The sequence below is a fragment of the Electrophorus electricus genome, chromosome 8, assembly GCF_041902795.1.
Source record: "Electrophorus electricus isolate QZ-2024a chromosome 8, ASM4190279v1, whole genome shotgun sequence".
Classification (NCBI taxonomy): domain Eukaryota; kingdom Metazoa; phylum Chordata; class Actinopteri; order Gymnotiformes; family Gymnotidae; genus Electrophorus; species Electrophorus electricus.
This window is the reverse complement of record NC_137504.1, coordinates 26495434-26514183: the sequence shown is the minus strand read 5'-3', so window position 1 is coordinate 26514183 and position 18750 is coordinate 26495434. Positions and strand designations below refer to the sequence as shown.

General features: G+C 45.0%; 2 protein-coding genes across 3 annotated transcripts; both read right to left on the bottom strand.

The window, feature by feature from the left end:
• Nucleotides 1-71: 71 nt before the first annotated feature.
• On the bottom strand, nt 72-12777 carry lzts3a (leucine zipper, putative tumor suppressor family member 3a). Of its 2 annotated transcripts, XM_081719705.1 has the most exons (8): nt 12613-12777; nt 10268-10342; nt 9359-9833; nt 8171-8770; nt 6176-6748; nt 5234-5554; nt 4411-4641; nt 72-3701 (listed from the first exon to the last, which is right to left on the bottom strand). In XM_081719705.1, exons 4-8 carry the CDS (start codon nt 8678-8680, stop codon nt 2946-2948), a joined length of 2391 nt encoding a protein of 796 aa, XP_081575831.1. In that variant the 5' UTR covers nt 8681-8770; nt 9359-9833; nt 10268-10342; nt 12613-12777; the 3' UTR covers nt 72-2945. The 2 variants fall into 2 exon arrangements, with proteins under 2 accessions (XP_081575831.1, XP_035382668.1); XM_035526775.2 differs by lacking the exons at nt 9359-9833; nt 10268-10342.
• A 1772-nt stretch (nt 12778-14549) lies between these two features.
• LOC113591582 (transmembrane protein 127) lies at nt 14550-18403 on the bottom strand. Its single transcript, XM_027032133.3, has 4 exons — nt 18215-18403; nt 17712-17913; nt 17264-17425; nt 14550-16790 (listed from the first exon to the last, which is right to left on the bottom strand). The coding sequence occupies exons 2-4, from the start codon at nt 17887-17889 to the stop codon at nt 16462-16464; spliced, it is 669 nt and encodes a 222-aa protein (XP_026887934.2). The 5' UTR covers nt 17890-17913; nt 18215-18403; the 3' UTR covers nt 14550-16461.
• Nucleotides 18404-18750: the final 347 nt, after the last annotated feature.

The following is an 18750-nucleotide window of genomic DNA, read 5'->3' as shown; positions in this document are numbered from 1 at the left end:
GAAAAGGCTTCTCCCACTCACTGTGACCCTTAATGACATCTGTGCTGAAATACAAACAAACAAAAAAACCCTAGGTGAAAATTTGTTTTTATTCACATCTTTATTATTTGAGTTCATATTTGCTAAGATATGCTTTTTTTTCCCCAAGCGATTTTGAAGCATAAAAAATCAGAATGAAAACATCGGTGACAGTTTGTCCTTCCTTCTTACATTTTAAGAACTGTGAGACAGAGGGGGAAAAACATGAGGAGCTTTCATGTATTTACTTTGATTGTTACATGTAATGGCCGACTGAAATTTTTAAAGATTCATATATTATATTCCTATATTGATAGTTTGAAAAATAAAAGCTGACATGTCAGTCTCATTAATTCACAAAAGTATTCACACGCAATAGCTCAGTATATTTGGATAGAATAGATATGTACACATAAATAACAATGATATTTACATGCAGTCAACTGCCCCTTTGTTTCTACCAAGAACATAGCAGGACACAACAGAATTACATAGCAGCAAATGTGGCCAGAATCAGTGGAGGGGTGGTGTCCATCTAAAGCTTTGTACTCACCTAACACCCAATGTCATAAAGCTATGAAAGATCAGATAATTAATCTCAAATCAGTAGGCAGTTTCAGACTACGCTTGGCTGTGATCAGAACGGCACATGCAGTAATAAAGTTAGGTGCGTGTGAGACAAATATCAAAGCCATGTAGCATAACTGGCAAAATTAAATCTATTTTGATGTCACAAAAAGCAGCAGTGTTTCATTTGGGATGTATACACGAGGCTGCCACAAACTGTGGCATTATTTAATGGTAGGGGCAAGGTCATTGAGGGTGTCATGTTATAGCTGTGTGTCATGGGACAGCCCAAATTGTTTTAATGTGCCAGTTTTCTGTATTAAAATAATAATAATAATTTACTTCAGCACAAAAGAACCAGAGTAGTGTAATTTGCTTATGAGTTAAATCAGGTCTGTCTGTGCTGAGAGGGCCCCTGTTTCTCCAAAGGATAATTCTTCAAAGTATTATTGTTACAAAAGCACCTGTTTGCGGTTGGGAAGCATGTGTCTGATCAGCCCAGCCGAGACATTGTTTCACTGGCGGATATTCCTAGCAGGAATAGGGGCCTTTCTCAAAGCAGCCTTCATGTCAGTGACCTTTTGAGGTTGCACGGCCAGTGATTCTCTGTGCCCCAAACGGTCATAAAACAGGGCTTATGATACTGCTGTAAGCTTTGTGACAGAAGGTGTTATAGTTCTTTTTTTAAATGCTACCACTTTACCACCTCTGTTGTCTTGTCACCACCTGTTGTAAATTTATCTAACCCTTTTCTTCCCACAGTCTTAATTCATACTACACAAACTCACTACCTAATCCCCCTCAACATCCACACGATCCACACTTAAGTCTTTATAACTCATTCATATATGGCAATGCAGCCTGTGTACACGGTGAACACCACTTCAATCTACTGCATATTATATTTTTAAAGTCAAATATTCTAAATGATACTTTCAGAAAGTATACATTGACACATATTCTTTTTGGAAGAAGATACGTTCCTGCTCATATAATCAATTTATCAACTTGCGGGGTGTACTTCAAAAGTGCACCCTTACCCACATACTATTCCGATTGCCCTCATAGCATTGTCTATTTATTTTTTTTTTATTTAAATTTTTTGTTTTGGCTCAGCCGCTTGCACCTCCTCTAACCGGCAGCTTCATAAGCCAAACGTCACCCAGCAGATATGCTGTTCGTTCACAATTCACACCTCTCTTAAAAGAAAAACATTGTCTGAGACCAAAGCAAAGTGCATTAACCAATTTGTGTTTTTTTAACACCTCACTCTCACGCTCTTTCTAATATATTCTACGTTGTTTAGAAACATGGAACAAAACAAAAAAAAAAGGCAAAAGTGATGTTCTGGTAATAAGTTCTGAGTCAAAATGACCACACGTTAGTCCTCCGCCACTGCTTTTGCTAAGAGCACAGGGGGTTGAGGTGAACTCCCACACACACACACACAAAAAAAAAAAACATACCCTAAGGCGCTGGAGTCCATTGGTAATAAATACTTGAACTACACCCACTACAAGAGACCTCAAGACCAGCAACACCTCATAGATATTTGGTCCTTCTGTTCAAAAATAAAACAAATAAATAAACAAACAAACCAAGAAAAACAATTGTGTGGTATGGACAAGCACCATAAACAGGAGAGCATCTCATCTCCATGTGGCTTCTCATTAAAATTACAAAAAAAAACTCATATTTTTCCCATATTTTGTTTATCAAGCTGTTTGTTGTGGGCTTGGTGTAGTTGAAGAACAATTTAAAGAGTAACATATAACTTATACCCACAGTGTTTCTAGACTTTAGTCTGATGTCTGTTTAGATCTATGTTAGGATTCAGGTCATAGAAGTTCAACCATGATGACGTGTGAGTTTGGCATCGTGACTGGTATACTGAGAGCCGGTGTCAGACAGATACTCTCCTGATAGGAGGGTACCCTGGCTAAAAGCTCCAACAGTCTATCCTTAAGACTGTATTATTAATGCCTGATCCCTTGCCTTTAATCTGGATTATTAATCCCTAATCCCATATCCCCTGAGTGTTAAATCCAGCTACTCTTTCTCCTTAGCTACAGATTTGGAGCCAACTCCACCTACACACAATACTAAACCAACGCCTTTCAAGACACAAGAATGTTTCTAGGCCAGTCAATGAAGCCTCACATAACCATATCCCAGATTTCACCCCTCAACCCTGTCAGCCTCATTCAGCAGGGCATCCTTGGACTATCCTCAGAAGTTGCAGACCTTTTTTGTTTTGGTGCAGGGGGATTAGTGGGGGGTGGGGGAGGTGGTTGTACTTAACACTATTGTAACTGGTGCTCTAAGTGGTACTGCATCAAAGAGGTCACATTCACCCGCTGTCAGATCTCTGTGGACTCGATCCTCTCCAAGCGTGTGGGCACAGGCCAGGGGGGCGCCAGCTGATGGAGCACAGGCATCTTCTTTTCCTCAGCTGGGGGGGTCGGAGACGTAAGCGACACGGTTATGGGTGCCAGGATGGGGACCTCTGGGCTGATCGCATTGGGTGGCGACGAGCCCGGCGAGGGTAGGGCCAAAGTTGGGGGTGGGTCTGGGGGCAGGGCCGGGGGCGGGACAGGGATGGAGAGCTGCACCCCGAGCTGGTCCACGCGTTCCTCCAAGGCCTGGTTCTTCTGCAGCATCTCGACGTAGCTGAGCTGCAGCTGCGCCTGATACTTGAGCACACGCTCCTTCTCCCCCTGCCAGGTGTGGCGCTCCTGGGCGAAGGTGAGGGCCTGACGCTCGCGCTGTTGCCGCTCCACGCGCAGCTCGCTTTGGAGCAGCTCCAGCTGCCGCCGCAGCTCACCCGCCTCCTGCCTCTGCACCTTGGAGTCGTCGCTCTGCAGGCTGAGCAGAGCGTCTGGGGCAGGCGGAGCGGGCAGGGGCAGAGGAGGCAGTGAGCTGGGGCCCTCCGGTGGGCTCAGGGGCGAGAGGAGGCGCTCTCTGCTGCGGGACAGCACCAGATGGCCCACGTCGGCCAGGCTGGGCTCGGGCGTGCGGCTGAGAGTAGAGCCACTGCCGCTGAGCTCACTCAGGGCTTTCTTCAGTCCAGCCACCTCCGCCTCGAACGCGCTCAGCTTGTCTCGCAGCACGGTTACCTGCGAGGGAAGAGAGGAGGCAGGAGAGACAAGCAGGTCGGGCAATGAGACCACTTTATTTAACAGGGACGAGCTCTTTAAGGGACCACATCACTGGATGTTTGTTCCTCGTCACACAATCATCTTCTCCAGCAAAGGAAACGCCGAGTTGAATGAGGAGTGTCAGATAAGAGAAGACAATTATGTACACGTAAAGCAGTGAATGTTCAGTACTTAGGCAAGGTGACCTTGGTCTGCAGAGCAGAGAGCACAAATGATACAGTGAATAAAATTATGACAGAATTACAGAATTAAAGCTGACACAGGTGACACTCTTAGTAATGATAGCTATTAATAGAGTAGTTGCTCTATGAAGAAGAAAAAAGCCAAAATACTTTCACACAGTCCAACTGTGTAAGTATACAGTGAGTCAGTGCCTCCTGCCTGAGGGATAAGTGCTAATTCTGCCTGTCACAGAGGAAGGGACTTTAGAAAAAGGTTTGGATGGACGGTGTGGGATAGATTACAAGGGGGACACTGCTTCTCTGGTTAAGTATGGCAAAAGAAATCAAGAACTGAAAAATTGATTACGAGAGCTTCAGCGAAACGCAATGACATAACTCCTCATTATCCCGTCACTTCCTGATGAATGCCTAAAAAATAATGAACCAAGCATACTGCTACATAGTTCGGGTAAACGGACACATGCAGACAGGCGTCACTCTCTCACCTCGGCCAGCATGGCCTGCAGCTCGGCTTCGCAGCGCTCCAGCTCCAGGGTCTTCGTGCAGAAGGACTCTTTGAGGCTGATCTCCGCCTCCTCCCGCTCCCTCAGCTGGGCGTTGAGCTCCTTCAGCTGGTTTCGGAGGGCCACCATCTCACCCGCACGCTGGGTCACCTCACCCTGGCTCTCTCGGAGCTGCTGCTTCAGGAGGGAGATCTCGCCCGCCTTCTGGCACACCTGCAGAGGGGAGCAGGTGAGAAGAGGAGAGGAGTACAGGAGGTGACGTCTAAGTGGTCACACCACTCCTGGGAGCTACCTGCGCTATGCCTGATGTAATTAACACTAACAGCAGTGAAGGGACTCTGATGTAAGAAGATGAATAGATGGGTTAATATATAGCGTTTATTGCATCCATCATCATCACCATTCATCTTCAAGTGCAATTCAATGCTAATATCAGTCAGGAAAAATGTTTCAGGCTTTCAATTTTCATAAATCAGTTAATAATGTTTTCCCTCATACTTGAGGATTTGGCATTTTAACTCTTTTAAGTGTTGGAAGGACTTGGATGTAAGAAGATCTAAAAGCAAATGATTTATCGTTTGTTGACTGCAGTTCCTGATCTTGTTGCATCCTGGATTCATTGTGCTGGACCCTCATCATAGTGTTTGATATGCGAGTGTGATACTCGTCCACCATTTAACAATGATCTTGGTGTTACGATGCCTTTGGGAAATGCATCTTAGAGCTTGTAGATATGGAGTTTATTATATTGCTGTACATGTAAGTGCAATCCAAACTGCTGTGATCCATCGCCTATCCGTCTCACCTCCCACTTTGTCTCCTCCAGCTTGGGCAGGAGGTCAGCCTGCTCCTTCCTGAAGTCCAGGCACTTCTTCTCCAGCTCCTCGCGCTGGGCCAGGAGCACGGTCATGTCATCCTGCAGCCGGCGTTTGTCCTGCTGCAGCCGGGCGATCTGGGCCTGCAGGGCCTGCTGGGAGCGCTGGGCGCGGCGCGTCACCTGCTGCAGCCGCCCCGCGTAGTTCTGACGCAGCTCCTCCATCTCGTGCTCCCACACGCGCTGCTTCTCCTCAAACACCTGCGCGATGGCCGCCTCGCTCTGGTCCAGGTTCCGCCGCATGTGGAGGACCTGGGGGTGAAGAGAGGGAGAGAGGGAACAAGGGAGCAAGGGTGAGAGGGAGAGAGGGAGGGAGGGATGACCAGGTGGCCTGTTAGGGGGGTTCTTTCAGGCAGTGGAGGTATGGTGGATCTCACTTTTTTGGGGTCGCTAGTAATATATCGCTGAAAATCACTGATTTTGTATATAACAGGGTTAGACAATGTAATAGTATATTATTATACACTTATTAAAATATAGCCTTTTATAGCCTCTTCTTCATCTGTGACAGTGATGCTGAAAAAACCCCATGACTGAGAACTAGGTGGGTGACTTAAGAGCAAAAACCTTTTACATTTGACACACTGTACCAACTAACCAAGATGACATAACAATGACGCAAATAAACCACAATAAAATGTATGGCTTTGTAGCATAACCTTTGCCCCTTTAGACCAAGTAAAGACAAAAATCCAACAATACCAAATTATTCACAATAAAATATGGCGACATTAATTTACTAATGAAAATACAATATAAAAGTACACTTTTAAAGTTGATTCAAACACTGCATGCAAACCTGCTGCAGCATGCTTCGGCTATTGCAGGTTTTTGCTGCTATTCCGTAATCCCAGACATTGCATCCTGCCTCACCTCCTGCTCCCTCTCCCACAGGCGGTCCTCCAGGTCGCGGATGACATCGTCGGAGGATGGCGAGGGTCGCAGGGGTACGGGTGCGTCGCTCAGGTGGCTGAGCCGCTGGTAAGAAGAGGAGCTCTTGCCCGAGGACGAGCGGCCGCTGTCCGAGGCGCTCAGGCCGTTCTGGTAGCCTGGCTTGTCTGGCTTGTCCAGGCCGGCCGTGCCCAGCCGGTTGATGTGGCTGGTGGAGGCACTGAGGGGCCCTAGGGCCGGGGGCGGCCCATAACCCGAGCCTGCATAGGTGGGCAGGCTGGTCAGAGAGTTCCTCCCAGAGTCTGATAGGCTGCCCTGTGCCGCCCGGCCACCCCCGGACTGGCTCCCCTGCCCACTGGGACTGTCCTGGTCCCGCCGGGATCCAGAAGCGGCCTGCCCCCCTCTGTCACCCCCACTGCCCCCATTGGCCCCACTGCCTGGGCCCCCTCCTACACCTGTGCTAGCCTGCAGGGGGCACACCAGGTTCTGCATGGAGTTAAAGCTCTTGGGCACCACAGGTTTGAAGGCAGAGGGACGGACCAGCGTGTCTGGGTCCTAAACGGGAAAGCAAGGGAAAAAAAATTTGTTCACCTGCACATCTGATCATGTGTGAAATTCTAAGAACATATGACTAGATTAGACACTGGCACAACACATATTGCGTATGGATTCTGAGCAAGCTCCAACTTCGTATGAAAGGATGATGAACCTACATACAGCTTGAAGTAACCTACATCTGGATTAGCACAGAAATAGCCACTCAGGGAAAACCTTTTACTCGTTGCTTTTTTATAGCAGCGTTTCTCTAAGTGTGTGGTGTGCTCCTCCTCTGGGGAGCACAAGCATGACAGAGGGCCGCATGAGACCCGGGAGAAAGTACCGCGTAACTAATGTTTTGACGTTGGAATCTTTGTCATGGCAGAACAATAAACAACCCGAGTTTTCTCGTTAGTAGTCATATGCATTCACGCAGAGAGTCTGTAGGTTTACAGAATGGAGACGTATTTGACAGCGACGGGGGACAAAAAAAGAGAAAAACAAGGCAAGTCACTGTGATCAACCAAAAATCAAGTCCCGAAAATATTACAAAGCCTCTCTTACTCTTGGGTTCACATTAAAAATTCTCGCAGTGTGAGAGCCAACAAATTAAGAAGACACTTAAACACTCCAGTCACATTAATAGGTCACTTAACTGTTATCGTTGTATCAAAGTGATTGCAAATTTTCTAAAACCTATTTAGTTGCCATTTATATTTCCTCCAATGTTATCCCCGTTTTCTCACAAATGAATCATTATGCCAGTTCCCACCCACCAGCTAGCTAACCTGTAGGACAACTACCAGCCATGGACTGAGCAGTGAGCAGGTGCTTCCTCTGAGACGCATGATGCCAAGCACCACGTCTTTCCAACCGCTGTCCCTGCTGTGACACAGGACAGCCCAGCACTCTCGGAGGGTAGCGCCAACTGGCCTCATGCTTTGATCAAGTTTAACTGTAAGTAGCTCTTTATCTGCACAATGTAATTTACTGAAAGAACGGTGAAAGGAGTGTTCGTGATCTTATTTGTTAGTGTCAGTTCATTAAAGTTACACTTTGCCCAATTTCTCATCATGGGGGGTGCATGTTTCTTCCTCCAAAGGGGGGGCGTGACAGAAAACGTTACAGACCCTGCAGGGTGATTCTGCCTGATTTCAGTTAAGGGTCCCTTAAAAGGATAAAGTTGGACAGCCTCAGAATAATTCTACTCCTCCTTTCATCGAGACCTTTGTCCATGAATTTTAACAAGAGCAACTCATCTCCACTGCATACTTTATAACAACTGTAGTGTTAGCATCACTACCTTTTCTTTCCAATTCCATTATAATGTACCTTTGAGAGCTTCAATCACTGTGGCCTACACTGTGTTTGTTAATGGCTATGTCAGCAGAATACAACACCTTCCTCTCCGAGGAAGACCTCTCTGAGGAAGTGCTGTACCTGTGCCTGTTCCAGCTTGCCAGAGATGGGCGTAATGTTGGGGGGGTTATGGTTGTCCAGCTTGGCTTTGCACTTGTCCTTGTGTTGCATGGGTGCCTGGTGGCTGTTCTTGTCATTGTTGAGAACGACGCTGTTCCCGCACAGGTCCAGACTCTCGCCCCGCCTGTGGCCCTCCCTCCTCCCGCCGCCATTGGCGAATGGGCCGTTACCCGCATGCTGCCGGCCAGCGCCGTTGCCCAGGCCGCGCTCCGAATCTGCATGCCCACCACGCCCGTTGCCATAGCACTCCCGCTCGACGCCGCAAGTGCGCTCGTCTGCCGACACGCCCGCTGACTTTGTGCCCGGCGGTGGGAGGCGATCGGCGCTGAAGCTGCGGTCGTCCAGGCGACGGCGGGCGGTGGGGTTGGGGGGCGGCACAGCCGCCAGGGGGCCGTTGGGGGTGGTGCGTGTGCCCACACTGCGCATGGTGATGGCCCGCTGGCTGGAGGCTCCACTGCCAACGCTGCCCATGCCAGGAGCACGGCGCCCCTCACTCAGCCGCCGGCGACCCCTGCAGGCTGGGGCAGGCAGGGCGGCAGGGCTGGGGCGCAAGTGCCCCCACTACACAGGAGCAAAGAACAGAGAAACACATGCATCACACACACACACACACACAAAAATCACAGGAGAGACCATGAGCACACGATGCCTTACACATAGGTAAATATTAGTACACTGAATATTATTTAAAAAACAAGTTGCTTGTTGCAGCTTTAAAATTCTGGGTACATTAAAAATTGCTAACAGAACAATAATCTGTATTATACATTTTGCTATCGGCTAGTGGATGTTCAGGCACTAGATAGCTTACAAAGAATTCTTAGAGTGCATATAAATATATATATATATATATATATATATATATGTGTGTGTGTGTGTGTGTGTGTGTGTGTGTGTGTGTGTGTGTGTGTGTGTGTGTGTGTATAAGTGTATATATGAGGTAAAAAAAATTGTTTAAATACATTCCAAGCTAGATGATTTGCTTATCTGTAGAATTATTAAGATTTTATTACAGAATTATTATTATTTTATTCCAGATTTCCTGGAACCATTTTTGTAAACTGGACTGTTTTTTGGAGTGTAAACACAAAGACTATGTTGAGCTAGAAAGTTTAGTATGAAACTTCAGCCTTAATACTATTTACCCACCAGATCCTGATTCCAACCCTCTGGAGTTCCCCAAGGGCAGGTGTACACAGAACAACCTCACTAAGGAACTGCCCAAACTTGACTGACAACATTCATTACAAAACGCTAACAAAAGCCAAACTTATCACACCAACTCCCACTTTATCACACTTTTACCATGAATGGAAGTACAAAAAAAAAAAAAAATTTGAAATACTAAAAAATCCAAGAACAGCAATGTAGACACTGAAATGAATCTTAGTTAGGAAGCCTTTAAATGCATTTGTCAAGTTTGACTGATGTAACTTAGGGGTGAAAATGGAAACACAGCAGAGGTAAAGATCTGGGCTGAGCTCTTCAGAAGCACATCCCAGGAGCACCAGCCTGGGTGGCAGGGGCCGGGGTGGTCTGGGGAAAGACGTCCATGATCCAGGGACTACAGACCAGTGGTGGGACCAGGGATCCAGCTGTGGCTCCATGCCATGCTTTCAAAGTTCTAGATGAAGAATAACACTAATATTTCAAGAGCATATAGTTGACCTGTTGTTAACTGGAAGCTGAATTTAATCAGATACTAAGCGTTAAATCAAGGTGTAAATCACAATCTTGAAAATAATACTCCCTGATTAAAATGTATATCCATATTAAGGTTGTCAGGCCCAACAATATAATACAACTAGCAACAAAAAATCTGTCAGACAATTCCAAACAAACGAAAATGCTCAAAGGTCCTTACTATAATGTTTAATGACTACAAAATTAATATGTATTAAGAAAGAAAAGAAACATACAGTTGTAATGATCTCACTCAGTCACATTAATTTTTTCACATTATAGTTTTACGATCATTTTTTGATGTTATGATATCTGCAGTGCTAACAGGACCCCATTCCTTGATAATTAAATAGTTATTACATATATCAAACGCACCTGCAGGATGTGCTGCGCACTGGAAAAAACTTCCATGAACTGGAACCAGCTCTCTAGCTGTCTCAGGTCATAATGCTAAAGTGAAACCGCAAAAACATTCAAACAAAACTATTTGCTCCAGAGTTTTATTTTCAGGGGCAAACAAGACACACCCTGACACGTCCGAAGATTAAAACTGTTGGGTTAATTATTCACCTGTGCAGAGGCAGATTGTACTGATTTACATAAGGAATTTTACTACTGTGTTTCCTGTAAACTCCAATGGATGTTGGTCTTATATGTTTAACATCTCCTCTGAGAAAAAAAAAAAAAATCCTGTGCTGTTTGACTGACTGAGAAATTTCATTATAAAATGACACAAGGGCGATGTCCCAAGCAAAAGTCTCACATGTTGAAACAATCCAAACAGCCTCACTAGAAGTCATTACCTCGTCTAAATTCATGGTCTTCAAATTTCAATACACAAAATCAAAATGTCATATTTAATTTAACTACAATATTAAACAATTCACTAATAAGAAGTTGATTTGATATTATATGGTAATACATTACAATTTTGTCATAACTGAGGTGGTTTGCTCTTTATACTAGCTGTCCTTTATTATGTAGTTTAAATACCCCTAATGCAGTATCACTATCACTTTCATAGTACATGCAACAAATTACATCTGCAATATTTGCCTGATTCTGACATCACTCTATATGTACTTTGTGGTTATTTTATAAACAAAACGTTTTCTACACATAAATAAATACGTTAAAATATTCCAAAGGTTTTGGGGAAATGCGTGGTCGCCTGTCTTCTTTCACTGAAGGATGTAACTCAAATGTCCTTGCCTTATAGACAATACATGTACAGCCGTTTGCTTCATGACGCCTTTGCAACGTGTTAGATTTACGATGAACGTTATTAAACTGTAAGCCATGTGCCATCTTAGGAGGCAGCAGCGGCTGAGTGCACTATCGTCATTTGTCCAGCAGGGGTCCTGGCTTGGATTGGCAGTGGCACGTGCCTCCACTACCTCTCTCTGCTACAGTCGCTCACTCACACGCATTACATCATCACTCCCGTGCTTCATGTAGCCCCGCGCACACACACACACACAGTTACGCTCGCGCTGCTTCTCTGCGCGCGCGCGCGTGTGTGTGTGTATGTCTCTGTTTCTCTCACGCACACGCACACGCACATAAACACCTCTATAATTCCCTCCTCCAGATAATCTGAGACACTGTGATAATGATGTTGCCTGCAGTACTGATGCACTCGTGGATATCAGGTCTTTAATTGGCATCGGATGTCAAAGCAGCAGTCTTTACTTCCTTTCATAACCCTAGAGTCAAAACACTAAAGTACATAAAAAAAAAAAAAAACAGAGAGAGAGGACATGAAAATAGAAACTGTCAGTTTGTGTATGCAGGTTGTGATGGTGTGGCCTACACTGATATCCAGAACCAATCAGTGGCTGTACGCAGCCTTCCACCCAGGCCTTGCTCCGTGCTACTACTGTACATACGACCCCTTCATCGCCATGCTTTGTAAATGACACAACTGCCCAACACCTTCACCTCCATGACGCCCCCAGTACCCCAGTAAACCGCGCACATAAATACGTACGTACATTCACAAACACGCCTAACAACGTTTGGGTCGTCACATCCCATAATAGCGCTTACAATGGATTCACGGGCCTGGTAAGAAACAAATCGGGCGCATTTGGGCTGCGTCTGCGGGCTTGAGCGCATATTAGGCAACGCACTAATGTCGGTGTTTTCCGTGAACGGCGGCTCCACGAAAGCTAGTGCTGCCTCCCGTCCGTAGAGCCTTCCTGGCGGCGCGTACTGGCACAATAGAGAGCCCACGGCAGTCTCGCTACGCCGTGCACCACAAACAGCAACGCCACACAGGATGAACAATCCTGTTGGATGTTTTTCTCTCTCTTTCCCTGTTCCCCTATGTCCGTATCTCTTTAATGCATTACATAACGCGTTTTATTCCAATAAAATAATTTCAGTTCTCTTGCCAATATTCGGGGGGGTTGGGGGGGGGGGGCAATCGTCGTTTAACACGGCGTTCTGCACCCTGGTCCCTTTCTCTATCATAAAAAAAAATCACAATCGTCTTTTACTCTCACTCGAACGAGCAAAAACGGTAAACACGGAAAATCTCTCTCCTCGTGTTACACTAAACATACCGCGGGTGAGACCGGTAGACATACAGTTTTTAACAGCCTCCGCCAGCGCGGAGTACGCGAGCTAGAGAGCGGGAGGGAAACACAGGTGTTGGCGAGACAACGCTACGGCGCCCAGGACGCGAGGAGGCTCCATCCCAGCACCCTGCCACTTACTGGTTGCACTGGCGCCGCGCGCTTCTGTTTCGCGTGGAATGGCTGCTCGTCCGCTCGGTTCGCGAGCCCCGCTCGGCCAGGTCCCGAGGTCGCTCTCGGTTTGCGGGGAGAATGAACGAGCGAGACGATGCACGGAGATCCGCCACTAACGCCCGGAGCAAGGATGAGGTGATGGGGTGGGGGGTGGGTAGCATCAGCTGTGTCGCACACCCACCTCCACCCCGCCCCTTTTGGTAGCTGACAGATCCGCCCCCTTTTACAAAGTCCTTAATGCGCGTGCGTTTTATTCCCATTGGCATCCTCGCCTCAGAGAGAATAGCTGACACAAAAGAGGTTCTTCGTGGTTTGTCTAAGCTTTTGGTTCCGAAGCTTTCTACCTCCTGGTGTGCGCCTTATTTGCACTTTAGGGGCCAAAGTGCCACTGCCAAACTGCCTTTTGAGATGTGGCAGTGGATTTCTAAAACCACAAGGTCACAGAGAGACCTTTTTTCAATATATATATATATATATATATATATATATATATATATATATATATATATATATATATATATATATATATAAAGAGAGAGAGAGAGAGAGAGAGAGAGAGAGAGAGAGAGAGAGAGAGAGAGAGAGAAAGATAGATACTTTGAGTAGACAACTAAAGCACTTTTGTAAGTCACTCTGGATGAGTGTCTGCTAAATCCCATAAATGCAAACATTTAATTGAATATACGTCTTACAAGCAGTATCACTGTTACGTCGTATGTGGACAAGCCTTATTCAGTAGTACAAACAGAGAATAAATATAAATATATGAAGAAATCAGACAGCTGCACTACATTTTCTGAACTACATTCTCTCAAACTGGGATGTAAAGGTGATATTGTCTGTAAGACCTTCAAGCTAGTTAGAACCCTTAAAAAGGTTCCTATATGAGGAGAAAAATACAGACTGCCACAAACAGCCAAGCACTATATAACCATTTTACACTCACAAACCACTAGAAAGCCATATCACAAAAATATATAATAGGTTTCAAAAAGACAGTGCAAAAATAAGAGATGTGTTAAGTTAATAGCAGAGAAGATATGCCTCTCTCTCACTCATTTTAGCTCTCTCATTAATAGCAATAATCGGTTGAGAAGGAACAGAAAATAGCTCTGGCACTATGACACAGTGTGGCTCCCCTGCAAAGTCAATGCTCTTTCTCCTAGCCAATACTTAATCACATCATTTTCCCAGATTTGGTTTATCCAAGAGTGAATACACTCTCTTTTGGTGGCCAACAACCAAACACCATTTTAGGAAGCTGGGATTTCAGTGGCATCTCTTTTCTACAGCTCTTTTAACACCCCCCCCCCCCCCCAACAAAACAAAACAAAGCAAAACCCAGAAACCAGTTAATAATGCAGAGTACAGGACTTTCATTTGTGCACAGTTAATCACAGAACAGGTTATCACAGTCTTTTGCTTTCCCTTCATTTTCTCTCTTCATTCACAAATTCAGTGGTGACATCAACGATTTGTCAAGGTTACTATGGCGATGGTCTCCATCCAACTGGAGCACAAGCTGCTGTCATATGACAGGGGGTGGGGAGAGAAAGAGAGAGAGAGAGAGAGAGAGAGAGAGAGAGAGACATGGCCAACTGCTTTATTTTCATCTCAGTTGATGCACAGGTCTGAAATTTGTGTGGTTTGAAAGTGTGGTTTTATCCTGCTGGTAGGCCTTGCATGTAGATGTTTATGCGATAAACTGACCTAGCTGACAGATACTATAGTGTGTGGTTCTGTTTTGGAGAGGGTTAGAAGCATGCTAAGAAGACTTTTTTTTAGACTTTGTTTTTTTAGCCCTCAAGCAGTACAAGAATGTCAATAAAAAATGGACTTTTTCTTTTTTTTTTTTTTTTTAAGTCTACATTCATTAAAGACTTAATGACAAACAAAGTGAATGATTCCTATTAAAAACACATTACATTTAATTACATTAAGGCACATAACATCAATCTGGTTACATGTTTATGCCCCCTCCTGGTGAAACATAATATTTACAAGTTATTCAGAAAACAAACCAAAATTATTTATGGATGTTTTCACTCAACCCAGAACTAACAGAAGTGTCCCTGACAGGTGTAAGTCATCTTGGAGCCCCAATCCCAGTGACCACAGGCAGCAGAGCTGGGATGTATGCTGGATGAAAGCTCCTGTCCTCCTGAGTGTGTCACGGTGATTGGATGAGTCATGGGGAATACCTCATCCAATCATTCACCCACAACACAACCGATAATGTCATTAACATTGACTTTGCTTTGCATGATCCTGATCTCAGGGTACTGCAGACAATGCCATGTATACAATGCAATCATTCCTCAATAAAGCCAAATAAACAATAATACATTCAACTGAAGCCTTTTAACACTTCCAAAGTGAAAACCTGTCTGGGGATAGGAAAGGCATAAAAGGTTTAAATGAGTTTACATGAGTATTTAGCCATAGTTAACAGTCATTGACTGTGTGATGAGATAACATTAAAATGGTGAGGTAATAAGTCGAGCTCACAGTTCAACAAAATGAAAAATTACCGTAACACAACAAAAGAATAACATGCCACAAAGACAAACCACAAGGAACATTCAAATTCACAATGTTTGGGGTTTCGATTAGGTATGCAGACATTATTGCAGCACATTTTAAAGGAGCAAAAATCACAGACTGTCACCACATAGGTACGGTACTAGTCAGCTGACTGGTGATAACACAGGAACAGGAAGTGTGTTCCATGTAGTAAGATAAATGTGCTTGCCTCGAGCTTAGTGCTGGCACAAGCCTCCCCGTCATCAGGTCAGAGTTACTACCCATTACTGCCGAGAAATTCAGCTTTTCCTTAATGTTTAATGACATTCTAATAAAAAGTCTACTTACTGATCCTTCTTTGTGCTGATAAAAATTTAACTGAACTCCTGTAGCGGTTATGTTTAAAATAAAGATATGATATGACTCATTAATATTGTAGATTGTTTTCCTCAGGCTGGTTTCCCAGAAATGGATTAAGTCTAGTCTTGGACTATACTGCAATACCAGTGGGGATATTCAGTCTAGACTTAAACTTAATATCAAGCAGAGGAACCACTTTCCTCAATATCTTTAACGTGGCAGTGTGACATCAATCATTCTGGTGTAAGAAGACAAATGATCAATTTGAGGATACCCACACACAATCCTCGTTGCCAGCCAATAAAATCTCTTGTCAGCAAACATAAAACAGCATCATAAGACAAGGATATAGCGCCCCCTTTTGGAAAATATTCAGAATGCTAAATATGTGTGAGTGAGTTACAAGCCAGGTGCACCATGCGTTTTACATATATGTTTATGACCAATATGCAACAGATCCTAAGGCACATGGAGCTTCCTGTTGCCTTCATACAGAATATGGTAACGTTCAGTTTGGTCTCTAAACAGTTTCAGGTTTTTCGGTATTAGGTCCATGAGCTAATCCCTTTAGGAAAACCTACTAAGTACCATTGAATATTAGGTAGCAGCTCAGTAACTGTGCCTGAGAAATTACTACATAAAATGCTGTTGTGGTTTGGTCATTTCTTTGGTTCCTGGCTCCATAGTGTATCCAGCTACAAGGCTAGCGCAACAGGAAGGCCTGGAGCTTTTAAGATGTATAAACACCTTAAACATGTATAAACACTCCAGAGATTGTAAGGTGTTTAGAAAGGCCTGTCTGTAGAAAAAACAATCAATCACATAAATACATACTTATTCAATAAAGTGTCAAGTGAAAAGTAACTATGTATTTTTTTTTCCTGTGGTTAGCATTTTAAAAAGGCATTTGTGTCAAAATTGTAATAAGTAATGCTAAGACTGTTCAGTAGGAAACGTCTCTGCTGACTGCTCTCCCAGTCCTCCAATAAGGGGTTCTGTTTCCCCGTCCTCAGACTCCACAGAGAGGTAGCGGCTGGGAGTGGTGGGTTCTGGAGGGCATCTCAAGCTGAAGGCAGCAGCCCCCAAGGAGAAGAGGATGGCCAGCATCTCGATGATCATGCTCTCTCCAGGATAAGTCTGTAGTCCATAAGGCGGAGTCGAGGGGTGGTCCCAGAGTGAGCCCCACCTCCCATTCTGCACGTTGTGCTCAATGACATAGAGACAGGTGCCAGCCACGCCCAAGACAATCAGACACAGCACCACTGGGCAGAGAGGTGGAGGAGTTTGAGTATAATGACAACGCAGCCTAACGGACAATGTTGTGGAGTTAACTTAAATCCCGTTTGTATTTCCGTCATTAATGTGACAGCATATAATGCAGTAACTACTGTGAATTATTCAGTAAGTACACTGAAACTAATATGAAATGTATGCATTTGCAGTAGTGAGGAATGATGGTGTGGAGCCAGCAGTGAACTTTAAGGGGTGAACTCTAGGTGGTACAGGAGTAGCTGTGTACACACTTTCATGGCAGGCACAGTATATCATTGTTTTATAGGTCAATCCTAGAGTAGCATCTGATCAGGGGCAGACCATTTGGGACCCAATACACTCATGACTGAAACAAGCACTAAAGTCTGGTTTCCCTGCCTTTGGATCAGATTCTTGTCTGCGCACACTAGAAGAGTTACTGTACCAACCCAGCTCCCGAAGGGGCCAAGATAAGCGGCGTCACCTGTGGAGACGTGGAAGGAAGCTACCACTCTGGAGTGGGTGAACCCGACGCCCAGGAAGTCCAGCAGGAAAGAGCAGCCGGAGGCGAATACGGAGGCATAGGAGAATGCAGCCAGCACATAGAGCAGCCACATGCCCAAGCCGTTCGGCCCACCAAGAGGAGCTGGAACAACAGCAATAACAAGAACGACCTCAACATACGAGTCAGGGTCCACCCTACACACTGACATGCAATCATGGCACACGCCTGTTTGTTCCGTGTCAAAGCAGAGTACTGGAGAAAGAAAACAGTAGAATGACCCAACTCTGCCTTCATGAGCTAACTCGGTCTGATTCCCACATTCTAAAACCAGGACATAACGGCACGATCCCAGTTACTGAACGTATAATGTAGCAGGATTCACGTTTTCATTCCTCGCGCGTTATAACCCCCGCCCCGGAGCTCGTACCGGTATCGGTGAGGTTTTGTCCCGCGTGCAGCGTGAACGCGACGCCGTAAATCAGCTGCTTGCCGTGTGGATCCGTGCCGTTCTGCACGTTGATCCAGTTGGGGTCGGCGATAGAGGTGCAGAGGGCCACCAGCGTGAAGCACTGGCAGACGGCGGCGGGGGATAAACCCAGCGCCATAGCTGTGCGGTAAGGTAGCAGCCACTGCGGAGGGAACAACGCGCCAAATAAGACGAGCTGCATAACGATTTATTTCTCTGACAGGGAAAAATCTGCAGGACTGTGGTTGTTAGCATGCTGGATCTGTGACACTGTTTTAACTACGTGGCTCGAACTGTGCTGTTCGTGTTTTACTTATAGGACAAACGTCGATAAATACGTGCTACAATGTTGCAACGTAACTTCAAACAGTGCAACATCAACTCCCGCACGAAGTGTCTGTAAATCACGTGACTACACTGACATGGCGTAGTATCATAAATGTTCTCAGAAATGCACTACTAACCTGGACAATCTTCACTCGAAATTAGATTCTTTTCGCATAAGGAATGTCTCAACTTTGAATCCTCTCCGTGTTCGCTGGCGAGGTTGACTTAACAGAACTAAAACAATGTTGAGTAGCCTACAACGTTCCTCCAAAATTCATTAGTCTCTAACGATAGATGAACACACCGATGTAAGATACAGCCCATTGGAAATGCAGCGCCCCCTTTGACTGGCCTCCGAAAACCCCACCAAAATAAATACACGTATCCTACGATCTGCATACATGAATAAAACGTAACCAGATGTTGTTGCATTTAAATTCAACATGCATGTATTCAGAGCATTTTTAGAATTGCTTAAATAGCCTTGGCAGTTGTTTTTACAAAATTCAACAGTGAAATGTCTGCAAGAACCGCATGTAGCAAAGGCGTCAAAACTGGTTTTCTGTATGTTACATAGAACAGTTGCTGTCTTCAGGAAAAATAAGAATTTAACAAAATCTGTGAAATATGTACATAGAAATGTGTCACAAACTAATTATTTCGTGCGTGTGGT

Excerpts from the sequence above, each read along its gene's own strand:
- lzts3a (XM_081719705.1), bottom strand. The coding sequence starts at position 8,680 with ATGGGCAGCGTTGGCAGTGGAGCCTCCAGCCAGCGGGCCATCACCATG. Across the intron at positions 5,555-6,175 it reads TGTGGGAGAGGGAGCAGGAG|GTCCTCCACATGCGGCGGAA; the intron begins GTGAGGCAGGAT and ends CTTCACCCCCAG. Across the intron at positions 3,702-4,410 it reads TGCAGGCCATGCTGGCCGAG|GTAACCGTGCTGCGAGACAA; the intron begins GTGAGAGAGTGA and ends CTTCCCTCGCAG.
- LOC113591582 (XM_027032133.3), bottom strand. The coding sequence starts at position 17,889 with ATGGCGCTGGGTTTATCCCCCGCCGCCGTCTGCCAGTGCTTCACGCTG. Across the intron at positions 17,426-17,711 it reads ACAAAACCTCACCGATACCG|CTCCTCTTGGTGGGCCGAAC; the intron begins GTACGAGCTCCG and ends CTGTTGTTCCAG. Across the intron at positions 16,791-17,263 it reads TTCCTTCCACGTCTCCACAG|TGGTGCTGTGTCTGATTGTC; the intron begins GTGACGCCGCTT and ends CTCTCTGCCCAG.